The sequence below is a fragment of the Numenius arquata genome, chromosome 12 (assembly GCF_964106895.1).
Source record: "Numenius arquata chromosome 12, bNumArq3.hap1.1, whole genome shotgun sequence".
NCBI classification, from domain to species: Eukaryota; Metazoa; Chordata; class Aves; order Charadriiformes; family Scolopacidae; genus Numenius; species Numenius arquata.
The window spans coordinates 28,109,559-28,132,236 of record NC_133587.1 but is presented as its reverse complement, the minus strand read 5'-3'; the positions used below and the strand labels follow the sequence as shown (position 1 = coordinate 28,132,236).

The 22,678-nt window shown below is 38.2% G+C and overlaps 1 protein-coding gene across 1 annotated transcript in view; it reads left to right on the top strand.

Moving 5' to 3' along the window:
• Window positions 1-22,678, top strand: part of MPP7 (MAGUK p55 scaffold protein 7) — a 112,821-nt gene that overhangs the window by 33,148 nt on the left and 56,995 nt on the right. Inside the window, exons 3-4 of the mRNA XM_074157630.1 lie at window positions 13,123-13,200; window positions 17,674-17,754. Of these exons, the coding sequence (XP_074013731.1) occupies window positions 13,123-13,200; window positions 17,674-17,754 (159 nt within the window). The remainder of the gene's footprint in view (window positions 1-13,122; window positions 13,201-17,673; window positions 17,755-22,678) is intronic.

Here is a 22,678-nt window from a genome sequence, read left to right as displayed (position 1 = left end):
GAACTCGGGGAACCTGAATTGGATTGGATCTTGGACTAACTTGCATCGAGTAGAGATTATAAGAGTGGTGTTTACTGTACTGAGCAGGAATAAACCAAACTCTTCATGATTTAAATTTAGCCGGCTCTGCCTGAATAGCGAAAGTGAAAAAACATAAGTCTATGCTCAGGTTTCTCAGTCTGTATGCAGTGAATCCTAGTTTTTTATCTATTTTCTTTAATTAATGCGTAATTGGCATTTCTGTAAAATCTTAGTTATGTAGAGAATGGAGCTTGGTGAAAAAAAAATAATCTGTCTGACAACCAGAAGAGCAGTTCAGCCTTCATTCATGTTAGAATCCGTTTATGTGGTGGGCAGGGTTAAGAAAGGTCTTTCCTTTGGATTTATATTTTTAACAGAACAGTGGAAATCACTTGCTTTTGGAAAAATGTCTGGAAATTAGGTTGTGTATAATGATGTAAAAGTAAAAACCTCGATTCAAATTTGTGATGAGTGTTTAGAAACAGTAGTATCAGGAAAAATGAAGCTTACAAAGCAAATTGTTTACAAGTAAAACACTTGTGGGCAAATGAGAACCTTTTAATGTTTATAGAAGTTTTTGTGTTTTCTGAGGGAAAGGACAAGGCATTTATGGAGAGAAGTATTAAATCGAGGCACATATTTGTTTTGTTTCTAGCATCGAAATGAAACCTTGAGCTTAGCCTTCAAGGAAGTCTATTAGCAGTGAGTTAGAGACTACCTGCTCTCACTGTGCAGCACTTTGTTCCGTGCTTAGCATGTTTCCAAAGACACCTCTCATCTTTCAGTTCTGTCTCACTTTAAAGCTGCTTCTTCAGCTGTATTTATGTGGCAAAGCAGGACTGTACAGTTGTTCATTTAAAATATGCCCTGATAGCTTCTTCATTTGGAAAAGTATTCTTTTAATTTAATTTTTTTTTTTTTTTTTTTGAAAGTGCTATCTCCGTATTCTTAGCAAGTTACCTCTTCAGTCCTCTAATTTGGGCTCTGGGAATATTTCAACATGAATGGGTATTAGTATTGGCACAGAAAGTATTGTACATTTATGTTCGAATTCACTTTATGGCTCTTTCTTTGCTAATCAACATACCAGCATAAAGCAGTGGGAAATAATGGAACATTGGGGTTGTGGGTTTTTTTAAATGCTGAATTAGTTAATCAAACGTAATCGCAAGTCATTAAATGTTCAGGATTGCAGCTTTCCTAGATGTCTCTCAGCAATAAGATGACAGTGCTGGTATATTTTGTGCTTAGGAGGACTTCAGATAATGTTAGCTTCCAAAACCCAATCAGTCAGCTGTTGACACGATCTTAGTTCTTTACATTCTAGCTGCATCCGGTCTGTTTCTTTCATTTTCGGTTCATGTTTAGTAGTATAAATATTTTTCTCTTTTAGATAAATTTTTTTCTTTGAAATATTCAAATGTGATATTCAAGAGCAAGAATGATTATGTTTTTCTGTAGTACAGAAAGCTGACTTTTCTAAGGAAAAATCCTCCTCTCCAGTTTACCTTAAAGAACTTTAAATTTAAAGTACTGAACCCCACATGGAGAAACACTTTTCCTGTATAGAACAGTAACATTATACTTGTGCTATTTAAAAAAGTTTTGTCATAAAGCTAAAGGGACTTTTACATTTCTTAAAATCTGACCAATAGCATGACTTAAAGAAGTCTTTAATTTTTGATGTTTTGGATCAATTCTTTGGAATAACTGTTACACATAATAATAATTCAAATTAGTTAGGCATACATTTTACAAGTTTTTGTTGCATTATTTACAGGCAGAGTCACGTGATACCTAAAAAAGAAGTATCAACAGAGTTTTTTAAGTGGGAAAAAATTGAAGATTTCCTTAAAGAAAAAAAATGAAAGTTGGAATGTGGGATTGAAATACTGTAGGCATATTTATATTTTTTCTGATCAATCTAATTTCATTAACGCACTTAGTGAAATAAGTTTTTCCTCAAGTTTTGTATGCAAAACCATTGTAAAAACATCAGGCATTTGATCGTTGCAGTAAGAATTATTTCCATCTGTTTTTCAAAACTGAAGGGCTTCAGTGCAATTCCTTTCTTGCTTACATGAAGTATTCTTTAAGTAAAAGTGTATTTTAAAAAGCTAGAAAGACATGATGTTTATATGACAACTATATCAGGAAAATATTGCCATTGATTATAGGTATCTTGCTGTCTTTAGTTGACCAAAAAATTTAAGGTGACAATAGTTCTTTTCTGATTAGAAGTCATTTTAGTAGTATTGGTTTGAAAGTTAAGTACGCTTTGTGATTCGTCCATGTCTTCCTTTCAGTGATAAAGAAATTGATGCTTAGTTCCATTGTTAATGTGCTCTGAAATCTTTGGATAAAAAATGGTGTCATAATCCTGAGTATTGTTACCATTTTAAACTGTGATTGATTTGCTGTGTCTGGAGTACTACAGAGAAGTATTTCCTCAGGTCGTGTATAAAGCATGAACATAGAAACTTAAATTATGCGGAGAAAGAGTGATAAAATTTGTCATTAATAAAAATTTGGTCTATTGTTTTGTGAATATTTAATCCTTACCATATTTTTGATGAAAGGAAGAGAGACAAATAAAGACCCCAAATTCTCTTTTTCATTTAAATCTGAATGCTTTGTTCAGAAAGTGGTGTTTATTGAAGTAGTAATGCTGGGGGTGGATGGGCAGAGTGTGCCACTGAGTGGGAGTCAATAGGCAGAAAGGTGCAGAGCCATAAATTGGAAAGAGGAGTTTGTGACCTGGAATCCCGAGTTCAATATTGCACTTCTGAAATTTTTCCTCAAACTTTTACCAAATTTAAGATGGTTTTATATAGGTCAGTGGGTGCTTTTGGAAAAAAAATACTGCTATACTTTTATTTTAGCAAATTCAGGCTAGTACAAATCAGACTGGTAGTTGATGGGTTTACTGCTCAGATTTTGTTTTACTTAAAATGCATTTATGAAGGGTAGTGTATTAAAATTGTAGGGATCTTTTAGCATCCATGGACTCCAGTTTGAAGACTGCTTGTTTCAAAGGAGAAACAGTTTGATGTTGTTCTGTTCTTTCTGTTCAAGGACATCATGTCCTTAGCTCACACAAGAGAGTGGCTTCATTCAAATTTGGAATTGTTCTGACACTCCTTCCTTTGGAAATGGGGTTAAAAGTACAGAAAAACAATGTTGAAAATACTGTATACAGTAGCCATGTAGGCTGTTTGGCTCTGAAGGGGCAGGGAAATTTATTCTGGAGCAAATGCAACTTGTTTGGCTTTGGTCTGAACTTCCTCTGTCTACTTAGGGACCCTCTTCCTATAAGCAAGGTCATCAAAACCTTTTATTAGTACTGACCAAAAAAAATGTGCATTTGAATGAAGCCTGTGAAATCTCATATAATAGCAGCTTTATTTTATTGTATAAGGAACAATGAATTCAAAGTGAAAAGTGCTTCTTACAGAAAAATAAACATTTTAAGAAACTCCGCAAGGAGTAACTGGGTTTGTAGCCAGTATTTAGTCTCTTTTGCTTAACATTGCAAAAATAAAATAGCTAATACATTAGTCTTATTACCATATGCTTTCATATTCATTCAGACCAAAATATTCTTATTCTTGACTCCTTTCTCCTTTTTTTTTTGTGATATAGACAAAATAAAGTTCTGAGGTATTAAAATACAATTTTTAAAAAAAAAGCTTTTTAAAAACGAAGGGAAGCATCTCACAACGTAAGCTATAAAGAAGTTAAAATCACAAATAAGTATGTTGGAGTACTCTGCAGATGGGAATGAATAAAGAAATTAACATTTCATGTAATTGCTATTTTAGTCTTTAAACTTCTAGTAGTTTTGGGCTCCTACTTGAATAATAATTATCAACTGTGTGAAAACAAGATGGCATGCTGTGGATTATCAGCAGTTAAGGAAAAAACGTATTGATCATAGGCAGATTGCAGGCAAGACCACTAATTAAGTCGACAGTAAAAATTCCAGAAGAGAGCAGTTAGAATGATGAGAGGGCTGCAAAACATGATCCACGGGGGAAGATTGAAAGAGGTAGGTTTTAGCTTAAAAATGACTGGAGAAGTACCTAAGTTTTCGTGTTGAAGAGACCATCACAAAGACAAATCAAACAATTTGTTCTCCAGGATCAGATGGGAAGGCAGGTAACCAGTTTACAGCGCATTGCAAGCCCAGTGCGAGGCTGCTGCTTCTGTGGCTGTAGGATCTCAAACGGGCTGGGAGCCGGGTTAGAAGATGCTTCCTCGCAGGCGCTGGACCGCACTCTTGGCCAAATGAGCAATGGTTTGATTACATGTGTTATGGGAATTCCCAGCTCCTGCTGTATTGAGGTGCCCCGTCCACTCTGTGCACAGTACTTGCTCTGCTCACACCTCTGAGGAGCTGCCACCAAGAATGGTTGGCAGAATACAATTTCATGAGCAAGCCTTACCTGGAGAATTTTGTATCATTAGAAATCTACAGACCTTATCTCTGGTTCCTTGGCTGTGAGCAGAAGGGGTTGAAATTGCTGTTGCCATTGTGTATATGGCCTTTGTCAATTCGTCAAATTATTCTGTTCAGTTTCTGTATGTAGGTATAGAAAGGTTGTGTTTGTCACATTTCCACATTAAACAAAAGCTTCAGGATATGTCTGTTCCTTTCTTCCTGATGAAAATGTCTGGTCTTCATCAGCTGTCCCATCAAGTTCCACAGCACCCAAATGAATTTAAATATGTGGCACATTGTCTTCAAGGTACTTACCTGGTCTTGCTTTTAATCATGCGTTAAGCAAGGAAATGCTACTTTTCCATTTTACAAATAGAGAATGGATGGACTGTCATTCAGGAAGGTGGTGGTAAAGCAGGAAATTGGTCGCTCACCGCTTCATAGTAGGCTCATACCCTAGAACCTTTGCTTTAAAACTGGCTGAAATTCTGTACCACTAATCCCACACTTAACTGCACTCATGCCTTTCCTTTCTTATCTGTTCTTGTCTCTTCTCAAAATGGATAATACAAGCAACCTCACCAGTCCTCCCTGTCAGGTGTACTTTCTCTGCATTTAAATCTTATTGACAGGTGAGCAACTGCTTGCTTACAGTGTGCTCTCCAGATTAGGAAAACTGATTCTTTGGTGCTATCGCTGTTGCTCTGAAATGTTCCAAATGAATTTAATTTTTTAAACTTAATTTTAGTGGCTCTCTTTCTTTTGAGCTAGGGAGAAGGCATGGTATATGAGCGTAATGGAGGCATTTACTGATTTTCTTTCACATGCTTTGTGACACTGACATGAAGACAGGGAATATTGAAATGAGAAATATAAGACACATATCTGCAGGCATACCCCACTGTTCATGAAGGATGTGTTGTTAAAAGTGTCAATAGCTAGGTACTTAACAGATAGTGAAGTCCTTTTTCCAATAAAAATGTGATGGGGAGGTAGAATTTAAGTACACTGGGACACCGTGATATCAGGACAGAGAAGCAAGAGCAGCAGCATCAGGCTCATCAGTTGCTCACTTAATGCCTGTCTTGGTTTTCTCAATATAGAAAGAATGGAAGAGATGTTTTTTCATTTTACAATAAAAATCAAGAGATGGGCCCTCACAGACCTGAGACTTAGATTGGATCTCTGTAAGACAAAATCAAATCTGGCAATGCCCTCACGACCTTGTCAGACTAGTCTCAGAAGCGCTTCATCTGTGCGACTGCCTCAAATAAACCCCTGAGTGCAGGTGTTCTTCCTGAAGCAATGCATTTTCTCTGTTGTGATCATCTTCCTCAGATGCCCCCTGCTCATCAGGTCGATCAAGGGTGAAGGACAGACAGATGAGGTAACAAGGCACAGTGTTAAATGATTGAGGACGAAACTCTGAAACCACAGATTAAAAACATCCATGGAGAACAGGATTTTCCTGTGCAACTTAATGCAATGTGCACAGACAGTTTTTCTGTCTTGCAATTTCTGGCTAGAAAATAAAAACTGGTTATTTGGCTGGAATGACTAATAACCTACATGACCTGATTTTTTTAGAAAGGCTCTTTTTTGTCCTTAACAAAATCAATACATCATTTGATTTTGACAGTTGAGAAAAGCTGCCTTATTTCCCCACAAGCTTGCTTTCTTTCATTCCTAGCATGCTGTGCTTCTTTTATTGGCTTTAACAATCTAATTCATAATAATCACATGATATTTGCCATTGCTGTTAACTGGGCACTTCTGCTGTAACAGCTCTGTCACACGTATAAGAACTCTGTAACCGAGTTCTTGCTGAATCAAAGTTCAAGCAGCAAGTGCTTGTTGAGAGCGAAGTTGAAGCTGTGGCCTTTCCAGGCAATACTGCTGATTTGCATTGATAGCACCTGATTTAAAATAATGCTGCTCCGATAACTTTGTAAATCTGCAGATAACACACCACTGCATAATTTTTACAAAACATAACCTGACAAGAAAAATGCCCTTAAATACGATCTAATGTGATTCTATTACCACATTTTGTAACTTAGAAAATTACTGTAATTGTGCATAGAGTTCTGAAAAATTATTTCTGAAACCACTATGCAATTAGAAATTTCTGGAGGAGTTCTGTTTTGAATACAGGTCACAAGTGATGCAAAAGCAGTCCCTCACCACCAGCTGAGTGATGCCCATCCAGTCCCCAAGCAATGGCTGCTTTGGAAAAACGTGGCGTTCTGTGGTATGAAATATCTCTTGGGTCAGGTGTCCAAGCTGTGTCCCCTGCCAGCCCCTTGGCCACCCCCAGCCTGCTCTCTGCAGGGGGCAGAGTGGGAGCAGAGAAGGCCTTGATGCTGCACGGGCACTGCTTGGCAATAGCTAAAGCACTGCTGCCTTACAATGCTGGTTTGGTCGCAGGTCTACAGCACAGCACCATATGGGCTGCTGTGAAGAAAATGAAGTCCCTCCTAGCCAAGCCCATTGCAACAGTTTATACCAGCCAATCTGCAGGCTTTCTGATTTTTTTTTAAAGTGATTTCATGCTATAGCGATAAAGAAGCTTATGATTCTTTTATTATAGTGCAAGTTTTTAGTTCTTTTGTTAAGGTTGTCTAACATTGGTGTTCTGAGTGACTTCTGACTACTGACTCTCTACAGTTCAGGCAGAAATTGCTTTTGAATTCTTATGAACTTAATGCTTCTGCTCTTTGGAATAAGGGCTTGGAAGAGAATTGCTTATCTGTTGTGATGAAAGTTTTTGCTATGGAAAATAGCGCCAGGATCTGAATATCTGTTTTGATGTCTTCAGAGGCGTGCTTTGATACTTGTAACATTCTCTCAAAAGCCTTTCTGCGCTGTGCAATCACTTAATTTATATTTGAGGCAATTTAATGTTACTATGGGGAATGAAATTCTCTTTGCAAACTTTGAGTAGTTAGCTACGATTTATGCATCTTTATTTTGTTTGTCTTTTCTGAAATAATAATGCTAAATTCTTAGCAGTATTCTATGCCTCTAACTGCAATTCAAGTCAATTGGTCTGACTGGAATGTGATTTAAAAGTTGTATGTGTTCTAAGAGAGTCGGTTTTCAAGACGTTGCATTGGGTATTTGAAATGAGTTGGCATTTGATTTGCTGCTCAGTTTTCCTACACCTCGTGTTCATCATGCCACATTACTGCAGAGTTGTTCATACATTCAAGTTCGTTAGTGTGCCAAAGCTGTGATAAGTACATTAAGTACTATAGGAAGGTTTGGGAACAAATGAGTAGTTTTGCATTCGCTCCATATTCCTGTGAATAGGTTTACAGACACCCACTAAATGATGAAAATAAAGCAAAAAAATAGGCTATTTTTTTTGGTTCCTTTCATCTGATACAGTAGGGTTCTGCGAGTAGAAAAAGGTATTAAAAAATCAGTTACTCTTTGGCTTTCTTTTTCCATTCTCTTCATCTGTAAGAAGGTAAAGATTCTTTTAACCTATTCTATATGTAAAATTTACATTTGTGCTTGCTCAGTTGAGAGATGTGGAATCGTGATGAGTAGGTACCCACAGAATAGAGTATTCATAAGAATATAAGCATACGGGCCGCAAGGTAGTTTCTGGTGACTTAAATGTATTGATCTCTATTTAGAAAGTAGAAAAAAGACAGTGGAAGCAAGGAAGTTGAAAAAATAATTTTGAGATGGCAAAGAGGAGGGGAACAGAGGACAGAAAAGCAAAGCTGGTGTCACAATATAGAGAAGCAGGGATAGGAATGGAGAAGGTTGTAAAAACTGAAAGGCAGAAGTCTTAAGTTCTGTTTAGATCTCAAAATTATTTCTCATAAGTAGGCTTCTGTCTCTGTTTTGGAAATTTGTTTTGCTTTGACAGGACATTTGACAATCCATTCAATCTAGCAATTTTCTGTATCTTTAGTATAGCTTATTGGCATTGATGGGAAACTCTACTTTCAATTTGCTGACACTTTCAATATCTCCTTTAGAAACATTCTGTTTTATGCATGAAGCATAGGTACCTCAAGCAGTGAAAGACTATATTTCTTCAAGTTTGGAAAAAGGAGATAACATGTCGGACATACTGCATTTCTTGGATGGCATCACCTTAGGATGAAAATAGTCTGTTTTGGACTTCCATTTTAAATTTTCCAGAAACTTTGTATGTGGAGAACTTTCTAAAAGATTGCTAATAAATCTTGGACTGTAGTACCGATACAAGCTATGCTTTCTGAAGTTGTAGCTGTGTAGTATTCTTCTGTAGAGCCTTTCAGAAAAGTCTTGCTTATAATAAAATTATTCTTGTAATAAGGGCATTCCCTCCCAGAAAGAGCTGGGGTATTGGAAACTGATTATATTATTCTGTGTACATGCTTATCCCCCTCCCCTGTCTTGTTTTCAGCCGTATGATATCAGAACTCTACCTGGAAATTAAGAAATATAGAAGGAGAAATTAAGCTTATTTTGTAGGTTTCTTTGCTTAAGTTTTGTTTTTATGACTTAGAAAGCACCCTGTGGGTTTTGAAATAGTCCAGGCTTGGGACACTGCAAAAAATGTATTTCTTCTCTACTTTGTTGTAGAAAGCTTAATTCAATGTCTCTGGGAAAATACAGAAACAATTCCCCTTGCCTACAAATGTGCCCAAAATTTTATAAATTTACAAACTTTTATTTTTCCCTCTTGGGGCATATCTTCACAGTAGATTGTCAGTTTTCATAGAACCTCATAAGTATAGCCAAAGTGCCCTACAGTGAAAAGGATAGGTAGTCATAAAAAAAAAAGATTAAAATACAAAACCCCAGGAACTTAGTCATCTGTTTGGCAGAACAGCTTAATATATTTTATTTACAATACATAACTCCTCCTTTAACAGACTCAATCTCATCTGTGAAGAGATTTTCAGGGTTCAAGCTTTACACGTAAATGTCAGAAGAACTTAAAACAGATGTACCATATTTCCTATTTTTTAAGCATGATACAGTCCTATGCTATCCGTATGTTCAATAGATTTCCATTGGAGAGAAGGCAGTAGTATTAAAGTTAGTGGACGTCAGGTATAGCCACAGAATACAAGATAAATGTGCCTTTTGTATTAAATAGAATTTTTTAGAATGAAGCTCTAAGAAGTGGTTGCAAATATGAAATGTTTTATCTTGAATAGATAAATGCTCTCTCTTCTACTATTTTGAATCTGCTCTCATACTTCTCTTGAAGTGCTTCAGGATGGTTTTAATTTCTGTTACAGTTTAATTTAATTGAGTGAGATTTGCAAAGGAGTAAAGTACTTGCAGCACCTTGTCTTGTTTTGCTTTTCAATTCTGGGTTTGCGTAGCTTACACTGCCTTCATTTTCATCAATGTGGTTGCTTAATCTAGATATTTAAATTTGAAATTATACTTGTGTAAGAGTTGAATTTTTGAAATATAATGCTAGATGTGCATATAATAGCATGAATTACAAATTTTAGATTTGGGAAAATAATTAGCTGAAAGACAGCATGTGGCAAAGTGGCCAAAACGTTTGGCTGCGTGCACAGTAGTTTTTCTAAAGTTGGTAGTCATAAATGCAGTCATTAATCACACCAAAGTCTGAGAAATTCAAGGCCACCAGGTGAGTTTGCAAGTGTGCTTTGTCATCCTTGAAAGGCAATAGAGGTCACCTAGTCCCCAGTGACTAGAAAAAGGCAAGTGTTGTACCTATCTTAAAAAAAGGCTAAAAATACAATTTGGGGAACTAGAGGCGAGTCAGCCTTACTGTGATCTGTGGGGAAAATTACAGACCAAAACATCTTGGAACACATTTTTAGACACAGAGAGAAGAAGTTGCCTGAAAATGTATTTTTGCCTTACTGAAATTTTCGCTTTGTCAGTTGAATTGCACCAGATCTCCTGTCTTACTAAATTCCGGAAGCTATTGTATATATACTGCATACATTATGAATAAATTAGTTATCCAGAAGTTAGAGGTAGGCAGTAACCGTAGGAGAGCAGTAGGAAGTAGCATTTTTATGATACGTATGATATGAAAGGTGATCCGTCTGTTTTGCATTGGTTGCAGCTTTGTGCACAGACCAGTGCTTTTTTAATTTTCTTAGGTAACTCCTTTAAATTACAAAGAAAGACAGATATTGCCATATAAAGATCTGATTGAAAAAGAACAGATCCATTTAGCAAACGAGTCAAAATACTACCTATTAAATCAGATGTTTTTTGAAAAAAAACCCACAACCCAACCAAAAACATCTGTATTGCATCTCAAATGGAAGTGTGCTGAGGTTCCCGTGTCTGTTACTGTAGAACATATAATGTTTATCCCTGGAGTCACTCATTGTGCCAGTACAGTAAATTAATAAAACTTCCAACCTGATGTGGCAAAACCTAATATCTAGATGAAATGTGTGAGAATGTCTCAGCATTTCTTTTGTTTGGTTTTGGTTGGGTTTTTTTTGTTTTGTTTTGTTTTTTAAGTTTCGCTGGTAAAGACACCTGCAAGTTGTTCAGGGTAAAAACAGCTTCATCAGCAGTGGCACTGCTATTTAGTTTGAGACACTAGAAGGTAGCATACACGACTGCTTTTAACCTCAGAGCTGATGGAAGCTTGGCCTGGATAAAATCAAGATGTTGGCTAAAGCAATCAAAAAAAATGATGGATTTGAGACCTTTTGATTTATTATGCCTTTTAGTTATTCAAGTTCACAGTCTAAGTAAATCACAAATTTCTGCTGAAGTCCGGGAGCTGCAGCTCCTTGTTTTGTTTAGTTTCTGTGCTTTGTGAGCTAGAAATATGAAGTTTTCCAGTCACTTATAATTTTGGTAACATCCAATATGGATTAGTCTTACTTTGCTGAGTAAACAATGTCTATATAAGCTATGTAAAATTCAGGCTCATGTTCTGGAGATAATAATGCTTTGCATTTACTTTCCAGATGAGGTACAAATACTTGCTGCTCAGAAAAAATAATTTTACAACTTTGCATTGAGCAACTGTGTTGTTCTCATGCTTCACCCTGATGTTTCAGAACTTCAGTATCCTTTAACAAAGCACCTACAGAAGTAGTCAATTCCTTCATCATTTCTGTAATCTTAATAAGACTAAGACAGATCTTGCTATGCCACACGACATTAACAGTGTGTTGCATGGCCTTCAAAGAACCTATAGTCTAAATGAGTAAAAAGAGATGTGGACTTGGGAACTGTTATGAAGCACAGCAGAAGACAGGAAAAATGGCAAGGCCAGGTGTCATTGACATGGCATTATCTTGTTATGGGTGTGGTTTTTAGGAGTTCACGTTAAAGTCAAGAGAAGGGGCTGGGGAGAAAGCTAAGGGAGTCCTGGAGAGTGATAGGAGCGAGTGCTGCTGCTCGCTTTTACCCCAAAAGTGAGCAGAGAAAAGCAAATGTGGAAGAGGAGGGAAGGCTGGAGGAAACGGTGCATAAAAGATACAATCCAGTCAACTCCAAACATTTTCAGTGTGCAAAGACCACTGGTTTGGATGCTCTTTACAGTTGCCCGGCGTCTGTCCCGTTCCTCCCGCAGCAGTGCGCTGGGGAGGTGTAGGGTATCGTTGGGGTTCCCATACCCCAAGGATGTGAGTGGCTCCCCAGCCAAGTCCTGAGCCCTGCAGCCTCTGCCAGACCCCATGTTCCCCTCCTTGCCAAGCACAGAAGTCCCAGATTTAGCTCCTGCAACTCCCCCAACCATCTGGAGTCTGTGCCTTCTTCAGAGCAGCAGGTCTAAAGTAGAAATCTAAGAATGGGGTGTGTTTGCATCAGTGCAGACTACTCTTGTTGTCTTTTTTAAAATTTTAATTAATATTTGTACATCTGTGTATCTTCAGGAAAATAATGTAAATAAAATTGAATGTTTAATATATTATTTTATGCCATTCTGAAATAACTTTTTAAAAACTTGTTAGAAGCTTTAAAATAGGTTGGCTCTTTTAAGCTTTCACACTGGAAAAATCTAAATTTTGAAATGCATGACTTGTGGAGGAGGGAAGAAGCTGGGTATTTAAATGATGGCGTATCCTTTCCCCTTTTGAAAGAACCAAAGCACACTGCATTTTTAATGTTGGTAACTCCCCATTAAAAACTTTAAATGCTCCTAAATGATTTTAACTTGCTGAAGGACTGCCTTTTTCTTTCAGATGTGTTAGAATTCATACTAGCACTACTTTGCCCTTGTTTCTGAATTATTTTAATGACGGCAGCCGCTCCACGAAGCTGTCTGTCAAGATGTGGGTGGTAGGCTATTATTTCACTTCATAAATCATAATTTACAGGGTTTTTTATATCCATCTTGGGGATAAACACTTTATGCTTTGTGTTTTCAGCAGCAATATAAAATGTAATTGATACTTAAAGCAATATGTTAGAAATATGGACACAGAAAGCCAGGAGAGAAAAATCACAAATGTTTAGTTTTTCTGTGGGTTGGTCTACATACTGAGCATTTTTTCCATCTGATTTCATATTCTTAGCACTTCAACAGAGGATGATGATGAATTACATTTACATGATTGCTGCCTGTAGGTTACTATAAGGATGTTTCTTTAGTTACAGACACTCAACAGGTCAGTTAGCTCAACAGGGTCATTTTGTACTATTTCTCGTGCTGCTAAATATGCTCATCATTCTGTGCTATTGTCTTCCAGATTCATGAAAAACTGCATTATTATGAAAAACAGAACCCGGTGCCCATACTCCATGGTGCAGCAGCCTTGGCAGATGATGTAAGTGTCCCCTGCTGAGATCACTGGTACCAAGTCTCCCAAAAAACTGTCTGCAAGCAGAACTCCTCATAGTGCAAACATATGAATGTAATCCTCTGAGCTGAAATCATAAGAAGCTGCAAATGTTTCCAAAGGTGCTGTCATCACCGGGCTTGTTGCTGATATTACTTTGATTTTTTTATTCACTTGCCTGTTAGAAAAACATTGCATCTAGATAGCCTCTTGTTCTGCTTTAGTAACTACGTAATAGAAATTACAGGTTGGAACTCTACTGGGAGGGGAAAAGCTGTCAACTATTAGTGTTTTGAGAAGGTCAGAGACAAGAGGAATGCCTTGGAAAAATAAAGACAAATGAGATAGCAGCACTGCTGACAGAACATGAAAAATGACAGATAATACTACAGAAATGGAGCATATGAAATGCCTAGGAAGGAGGCTTGTTAAAAAAAAATAATCAAAAACTATTTAAGAAAATGTACAGTAGTGATTTATTGATATTGGAGCTCTCCAAATTACCTTCATAACCAAAAAATAAATTGTAAAAGTGGTCGGCATTGATGGAGTAGTTAATTTCCTGTTACTATAATTTTTATTTTAAAGAAAAAAATCCAACCTGCCATTTCTTGCTATTTGGTTAATTCTAGGATTCAGATGAATTGTGCACACACCTGTATAAACTATGACTGAACCTGAGGTAGGCCAGGATAGAGAAATGTTTAATAAACTGTGGTTTAGGTGAAATCCAGAAATCTTTGTTGCAATTGATGATCTCAGGTTGTGTTTTGGAAAAGGCGCTATGTATTAGGATCCGTTTCAAATACAACATGTTTGAAACTTCACATACTTTATAGATGATTTAAAATCTTAACTATCCTTTTATATAATTATTGGCTTTTGATTTTTACATTTTACAAGTGGTTAGATGTTGTGAATTGAGAATGGTAACATTTTAACAAAAAACTAAATTAAACATTGGAAGTCTGTTGAAAAAAGGATATAATGTAATTCATCATGCTTCAGTAGGAGGAGAGCTATATCGTGTAACATACAAAATACAATAATGCATTAGCTTTGACATCAGGCATATACTAGTAATATTTTTTTAACCTTCAAGGAGCTCTGAATAATGTTGATAGTAATTTTGAAAATTAGAAAGCTGATCAAAATTCTCTTCATTAAGTTCTTGGTGACATATTAATAATCCTTGTTAACATTTGTGTTACGGATCTCTGGGCTAAAATTCTTAATAAGAATCATTTCTTATTTTTGGATGCAAAACTTAGCTCTAGATATTTTCAGAAATGCTGAGCAATCTCATTCTTTGTTCAGCTCCATTTAAAACGTATACTTTTGGAAATCGCCAAATTAAAGTACTCTGTCACTCCTCAGTTGAGAGAGGTTGGGGTTTTAACCCTATGAATGCATTAGTATGCATATATATTGTAGTATTTTTAAAAATGTACATATGTTAGGACATGAGTGTCTCTAGACATCTGCCTTCTTTTTAAGCACAATTTCTATTTAAACAACGTCTTGCTGGTTCTTTTCTGCTTATGTGCAGCTGAACAGCTGATTTTATGAACAGCGTCGCATAGAATGAGGATGTCCGTTGTCAGCTGGAGTCAGGCTAGCACACTGCAGGATTCTCTGTGCTTCAGTAGCTATCAGCAAACTTTGAGGAAGTTAATTTACATGCAGTGGGTTTTGTCACTCCAAACCCCCTGAAGTTCCAGGATTAAAGTGCTGTTCAATTTTTGGCACGTTTGTGTAATTAGTTGTCAGCTTCAGGGATTTAAGAGCGTGTCGGTGATATAAAATACACTTTTATTTCAGAGGGCTTTAAAATAATGTTTTATTTTCCTAGTGATAGTAACTGTTCTGTAGTTAAACAAAGAAGGAGATATTAACAAGTGCATATTTCCTCTTTGATTTAAAATGCAAATTTGAGGTGCTGCTAATGTAACTAAAAGCAGTTTAAGTGTGGTTTTCTTGTGTTATTTTATAAAGCAATTTCAGAGGCAACAATTGTGGTGAGGCTTCTTTTCTAAACATTTTCATACTCCTAGCTGCCATAAGTTCTCTCTCCTCACCCCCAGTGAGCAACAGTGTCTGATGCAGGATTCTTGATTTCATGCAGATGTTCTAATCATTGCTGGCATCATAGGTATATGGCAGGTAAGCCCCCTAGGTTATTAGAAAGACTGTTCTGGCAAAAGACGTTTCAAAACTTTCTCCAGAAGCTTTACACCCCAAGGCCCTGATGCTCCTCATCTCACCAGTCTCACTCCACCTCTGCCCTTCTCCCTTGCTTTGTTTTCCCCTCTCTTGTAGCCGCAGCTCTTCATAAAGAACTTGGTGAAATGTTATGGTTCCCTCAACAGAGAATCATAGAAGAGGTTCTCAGCCAGCTTTTCCTGCAGTCTTTGGCATAGGAGGTGATCAGCACGGTTTCAGTGTGCCCAAAGTACTCCATATAGTTTGTACTGCTGCTGGCAGCTGTCACAAATCTTGGCTCTTCAACAACAGCAACTAAAAATCCAGTCCAAAACTGCTAGGAGCACAAGAAGCAGCTCTGGTGATACCTGTTTTGCTAATCTGGAAACATGGCTTTGTCTTTCTCTTCTGTTGATCTTTATCTTCCTCCTCCTCGTGAAACATGGGGTGTTACATGGTCCTTTAAGACTTTTATGGAAATGTTTGGAAAAAGCTTGTAAATTATATTAGTGAAAACAAATTTTTAATTATTTAATCTCCGAGCAAATATTTTCTAAATTATGAGACTAAAAAGCCTATTAAAGCAATAACAAAATATTCTGTTTCTCACTGTGCCTTATGTACCTGCTTTTATTTTCACATCACCAAAACGAACACCAATTCTGCTGAAGTTAATAGATGCTTGTGCACAATTCATCTGAGAAAAACACTGAAGGAGTCATTCTTACTGAGTGATTACTAGTTCTCATCAATGAGACACAAATGAATAGATTTTCTCCTCTAGTGATGAGTAGTACAAGCTAAAGAATGAACCACGGGGAACCTGTGTCATCTACCTCCTGTCATTCCTCTCATGGCTTATTTTCAGCTTGGTAGAGCTTTTCCGTAGAACATGCAGACTAGATTGCAGTCAGATTACCTCAATACTTGGCTTTATGTGCCTAAAATATTTCATTCTGACCTTTCCTACAGAGATCGTTTACTAATCTTTCGGTATTAAGACACAAATATTGTTAAGATTAGCACTGATGTATTTGATGGATGTTTTTATCTATGAATTATAGTTAAAAGGCTGTGGGACTGTAGGTGATGAAGTTTTCAGTCCTGTTACCCCTGTATTAATTTGAAGGTTAAAAAAAAAGTATCCAAACCATGTCTGATGTCTATAATTGCTCCTACAATTGTCTATTACATATAATTATGCAAAATATACTTCAATCCATTTATATTGACAATTTATACAAAATGAAAGTACAAATTTAAAATTCGGCTAGGCGAATAGAATTACTTGCTGCAAATAACCAATCTTTCTTTGAGACATTTTTATGGTTCTGATTTAATGCAAAGAAAATAAGTGATTATCTGAAATCACGTTTTGGATTATGAGCCATGTAGCTTCAGAATTTTAAACTAAAGTTCAGTGTTGTGAAATATGTTTTAGCTTTTCCTTCTTCTGGAAAAACAGTTCAAGTCTGAAATCCTGCAGTAAAATATGCCTCTTGAGTCCAAATTAGTTGAGAATGTCGTGATAAGAAAAACTCAAGACATGAGCCAAATAGCCGTGGGATTAAACGTTAGACTGCTGCCCTATTGTTCACCAAACCACAATTTTGTAGTATAACCAAACATAAATTACTGATCTTGTTGTTAGGACGTAGCTTGTGCATTTTAGGGGCTTGAATTGCTGATGACCTGTTATAAACTATATTATGATTAACCCGCTCCACGTTTAACAAGCTCCTTCCAGTGTATGTGTAAACATAATAAAAGGTTCAGATTGCTTGCGCTGTAGGGGCACTTTGCTTTCTTATCCCAGTTCTAAACAGCACAGCTACTGTGGGTTTTTGGAAGCAGTGTGGATTTCACCACCTCATTCAAAACTGTTTTTTATAGACAGTGTCAAAGTTTGATCCAGTCATTTTTACAAGCAGTCCTTTGTCTGCACGCAAAGGACCATTCACTTAAATGAAGTGCTGGGATTTGCCCCCATCGCTATAAATCAGAATGTGATCTGGCTGCACCCTTGCCAGAAATGATTACTTGTGTTAAACTGAGCCAAAAGGCCTGGCTTAAATCTGGTCCACCGAGGGCCAGAAAAAGAAGCGCGGTGATTGATGGTGTTTTTCTTCATGCTGGCTTCTGTTTGAACACGCTGGAAAGTAATAACCTTGAACAAGATAGATTCTGGGTTGTCACTGATGCACTGGGTAAAACAACGCTTTGCTAATGTTCTCTGTGTCAATTCCATCTCCCACCCAGCTGGCTGAGGAGCTGCAGAGCAAGCCACTGAGCAGCGAGATCAGAGAACTGTTGAAACTCCTCTCAAAACCCAATCTCAAGGTAAGGATGTGTTGCACCTGCACAGTGCTTTCTGCATAGGTGTCTGCATCTGCTCCCTCGGGCTGCGTGGGGGTTTGTCTGCTTTAATGGATATGTGTGGTTTTAAGAAGGGATTCAGTGTTAGTCAGAAATACCTGTTATGAAGAAACACATTTGAATACTGCCTGTAAATTATTATGCTGTTACTGATATTTGTAAATGGAATTCAGTGGAAAGCTATCGTTTATTCACAATAGATATTCCAAAAAGTAGATTCTTGATTTATTTTTTTTTGGTCTTTTGCTAACTTTTATTGCATGTACTTCATAAATGTATTAAAAATGTGGGTTTGCTAAAGGGTTTTCGGTCATACCATTGATTTAATTGCACTGTCCATAAGTAACACAACTTGGTACTTGGAACAAATTCCTGATGGATTTTTTTTTTTTTTAAAAAAGCTAATTTTGAAAATTCGTAGGGTTCTCTGTGGTGCTTTTGTCAAACTTGGCACCTTTTATCTGAGAGTAGGCTGTAGAACCATTGGATCGCTCAGGTTGGAAGGACGTTGTCTAGACCAACGTGCTGCTCAAAGCAAGGTCAACACTGAGTTCAGACCAGGTGGCTCAGGGCTTTCTGCCATCAGGTCTTGAAAGTGGCTGGGAGCAGATACTCCACAACCTTTTCTGTGCAGCCCGCTCCGGTTACTAATTACCCTCCTAGTAAAAACTGTTTCCTTATAACCAGTTAAAATCTCCTCTGTGTATCTGTATTAAGGCATACCATCAGATTACTTTGTCACTCTAAAGAGAACAAAGAACTTAGTGCTGTAGTTGTGCATTGCAATGCTAATTAAATGCAGCAGTTGATAAGTTTAGAGGAAAAACTGTGGAGTGGAAAAGAGCCCTTTTTAAGACAGTTGCTTCTTTATATTCCCTGTAAAACACTGAAGATATCGTAGTGTCTCAGATTTTGAGATCAAAGTGCTATAGAATTTTAAAGATCAATTATGCCTCCTCTTTAAAGAATTTTGCACAGTTGGTTATTCCGTAGTTTGCAAAGTGACAAGCTGCTTTTTGCTGAAGGGGTGAGCAATGCCAATGGTGGATTACAAGAGGAAATGTTGGTGCATCAAATTGCAGAGATTCTAAGCTTCACTGTAGGTATTTCCTCAGCAACTGTCCACGTGTGTTTCATACTTCTGAAGCTTTAGGGGATTGAGTCTGAAGACAGCTCGTTTGCCACAACTGCATCTCTCCCGCTTCCTTTTTGGCTTTCTCTTTCTCTTCCCCCCCCCTTACCATCTTGCTCACCCTCACTCACTCACTCTCGCTGTCTGTTCCTTGGAAGCAATTAAATGCAATGTAATAATCTTAGTGGGATTTCAGGAAAAGAAGTGCTTTACCCTCATCGTGGTTAATATGATCGAACAACTGCAGTAACTCAGCAAATGTCTTTCTTGGCTGGAGGAGATGGCCAGCAGCAGGGTACCGAGCCCTTTGCGTGGCCAGGCTGTCTAATCCTGCAGAAGGCACACGTTTCCCTGCCCTGCATAGCCCGCAGGTGTTTGTGAGAGCTAGGGGAAAGAACTAACATTATGCCTGATATTTTTGCTTATCCGTTATCTTCTCCATCCACCTTTTTGTGGCAAACATGCCTGGGAGAGACGTTATCACCACTCCCTCCTCCATCACGTTGATCAGATGACAACGTGGGACTCAGTATTTCCAGTTCCTGCCTAGAGACGCCCTCGAGTCTTCTCAGCTGTATCTGAGCTTATGCCATACATTCCATAAGATTTTCTAGCCCTTCACTATTAGGTTGATGGCTGGAGAGGGTTTCTTTTCTTCTTTCCTTCTAGATTTCTGGGGCAAAAAGATGCCGAGAACAACTTTTCCCACATGTCTGAAATTACTTGGGATAACTGATACATCTTTTCCAATGATGTGTCGGTCACAACAACCCCAGGCAATGCTACAGGCTCAGGGAGGAGTGGCTGGAAAGCTGCCCAACAGAAAAGGACCTGGGGGTGTTGGTGGACAGCTGGCTTAACATGAGCCAGCAGTGTGCCCAAGAAGGCCAACGGCATCCTGGCCTGTATCAGGAATAGCGTGGCCAGCAGGAGTAGGGAAGTGATGGTGCCTCTGTACTCGGCCCTGGTGAGGCCTCAATTCAAGTACTATGTTCAGTTCTGGGCCCCTCACTACAGGAAGGACATTGAGCTGCTGGAGCGTGTCCAGAGGAGAGCCACCAAGCTGGTGAGGGGTCTAGAGAACAAGTCCTATGAGGAGAGACTGAGGGAACTGGGCATGTTTAGTTTGGAGAAGAGGAGGCTGAGGGGGGACCTCATTGCCCTCTACAACTACCTGAAAGGAGGTTGTAGAGAGGAGGGTGTTGGCCTCTTCTCCCAAGGGAATAATGACAGGAGCAGAGGAAATCGTCTGAAGTTGTGGCAGGGGAGGATTAGATTAGATATTAGGAAGAATTACTTTACTGAGAGAGTGGTCAGGCACTGGAACAGCCTGCCCAGGGAGGTGGTGGAGTCACCATCCCTGGAGGTATTTAAGAAACATGTAGACATGGGACTTCAGGGCATGCTCTAGTGCCCGAGATTGTTGGGTTGGGGGGGGGGAGGGGGTTGGTGAGGGTTTTTTTTGTGTGTGTATGGTTGGTCGATGGATCTCAAAGGTCCCTTCCAACCATGAAGATTCTGTGTTGCAAAGGCTTTATCTAAAAACTTGTATATGGTTTAATGTGGAATGGACTTAAGCTGGCTCCATGTTATTCTGCAGGGGAAACTTTCCTCTCCTGACCTGGTTTATAGCTGCAGTGTTAGATGGAGCCAGCAGGAGAGCTTCCACTTTGCTACAGTTCTGCTCTGATGTTCACAGTACAATGAAGGATGGTTAGGATTAGTTTACTGTACCACATCCCTGCTTCCACAAGTTCAGTGGTGTAAAGGGAGAGGTCTAGGAAGATGATTATAACTTCATGGGTTTGGTTAAGATGGCAAAAAAAGCTGGCAGACGTTTCCAGCAAATGTCTGATTAGGTGAATATTTTTATATTTTCATTCTGTTTTACAAAATTGTTATGTTTAATATATTCCTGAATGTTTGCCTCTGATCAGTAAAGCTTTTACAAGTTTGTGGTATTGATGGTTTCCATTCATAGAGAAATGTTTTGAAGAAGAAAATAATTTTGCTGAGGCAGTTATAGTTATCAGACCTGAGATTTTCAAAATCTCAAAAGTCATTACAAGGTTTTGTCAGGTATATTTTCTTTTGGGAAAAAAAATAAATGGGGCATTTCTAGTCTTTCAAAAACTGTATGCAATATCCCAATACACCGAGTGGGTCTTTCTTCCCTGCTCTAAATGTGACATCCCTTACCAAAATTAAGTGAACTAATCATGGTTGTGGTTTACCTTGTCTGATTAAAACAGAGCTCTGAAAGTAGAACAGAGCATGTAGCTCTGGGACATCAAGTGGATTTGTTTAGCTGTGTGTGAGATACTGCATTTACGTTCTAGATTAAAAATATAATTGCATCCTATGGATGCAGGCCAGCCACATCTATTGTTTTTAATTTCCAATGTTGAGTAAAGACTTATAGTTTACATTCTGTAATCCTGCTATACCTTGTTAAAGTTAACAGCAAGTAGAAGAGTATTTCCATACCTTAGAACCTGAATTCAGTTGAATGCAGTATTTGATTTTTAAGCAGACCGGAAATTGTCTTTGAGGTGCATCTTGTTATCTGTCACTCAGAATTAAGTAAATGTGTATCTTCAGCTCTTTTCTCTCATAACCGCAAGTGTGTGATCAAATGTTTGCAATCAGTTGAGGAAGATAACTGTTAATAAATGCTTACACTTCAAGGATATACGTATGCAAGTTTATCAGGTCCACTGAGCTGGTTGTTAAAAAACAGCTTAAGAGTTTAACATGTCAAAGTTAGTGATGGTAAATAACCAGAACTAGATGTACTGAAACTTACATTGCTGTGCTTGTGTTTCTTAAAGCTGTGAGGGGTGTGGGGATTTTGTTTGGTTGGTTTTATTAAGTTGCAATGAAATGTATACCTTAAAGATATAAAACATAAAGCTATATAAATGCATGGTCAGGCCAGGCCAGGCTGCGGGCAGTGCTGCGTGGCTCTGGTCTGAATGGGGTTTGGACCAAAGGGAGGACATGCTCGGGTGATTTGAAACACCAGCAGATCAGGCTTGGATGTGCCTGCCGTAGCTCTCTGTGGACATGTTTTAGATTACTGAAAGTGAAATTTCGGTCTTCCCCTACTGCCTGCGTTCCCTGGGTGTTGTAGCAGCAGCACTCCCCGCATGTTTCTGCGTTGCAGTGGGAGAGGCTGTGGGCAGCCTGTGCAGTGGCAGCATCTCCAGCTCTTCCCCTCTCCTGCTCAGGTCTCACAAGGCAGGCAGGAGCTTGCTGCACCTGTACAAAACTTGCTGAGCGCACACCCTGCCTGCTGGCCACCTTCTGACGCATGTTTAGACCTTTTTTTTTTAAATCTTTCTATTTGTTCAACATAGAAGCCAGTGCTTTAAATTAATTGCTTATTAGGTAATCTGTGTAGTGCTACTACCATTTCCATTCTAAGTGTTAGGTAGTGTGGTACCTCTGTTACAACTTCACATGAATGAGAAAAGGAGGGAGGACTGCGGTGCCGTCTGGAAGATTTTATTCTGTATTATTCCGTCTAATGGGCTGCATTTGAAGGTGGTAATTCCTGGCCGATGTGGGAATGGGTGGGTACTGTACCCACACCTGGCTTTTTCCTCAGTTCCTGGAGTGGCTTTTTAAGACTTTTATAATTCCTGAGGAGTAACCATGAATTAGATTATTTTCAACCCTATTTCAAGTTTACTTTGCTTATTTTATGAAGGAAGCATTTAGAAGATGGTTTGTGTTTTCAAGATTTGAGTTTTA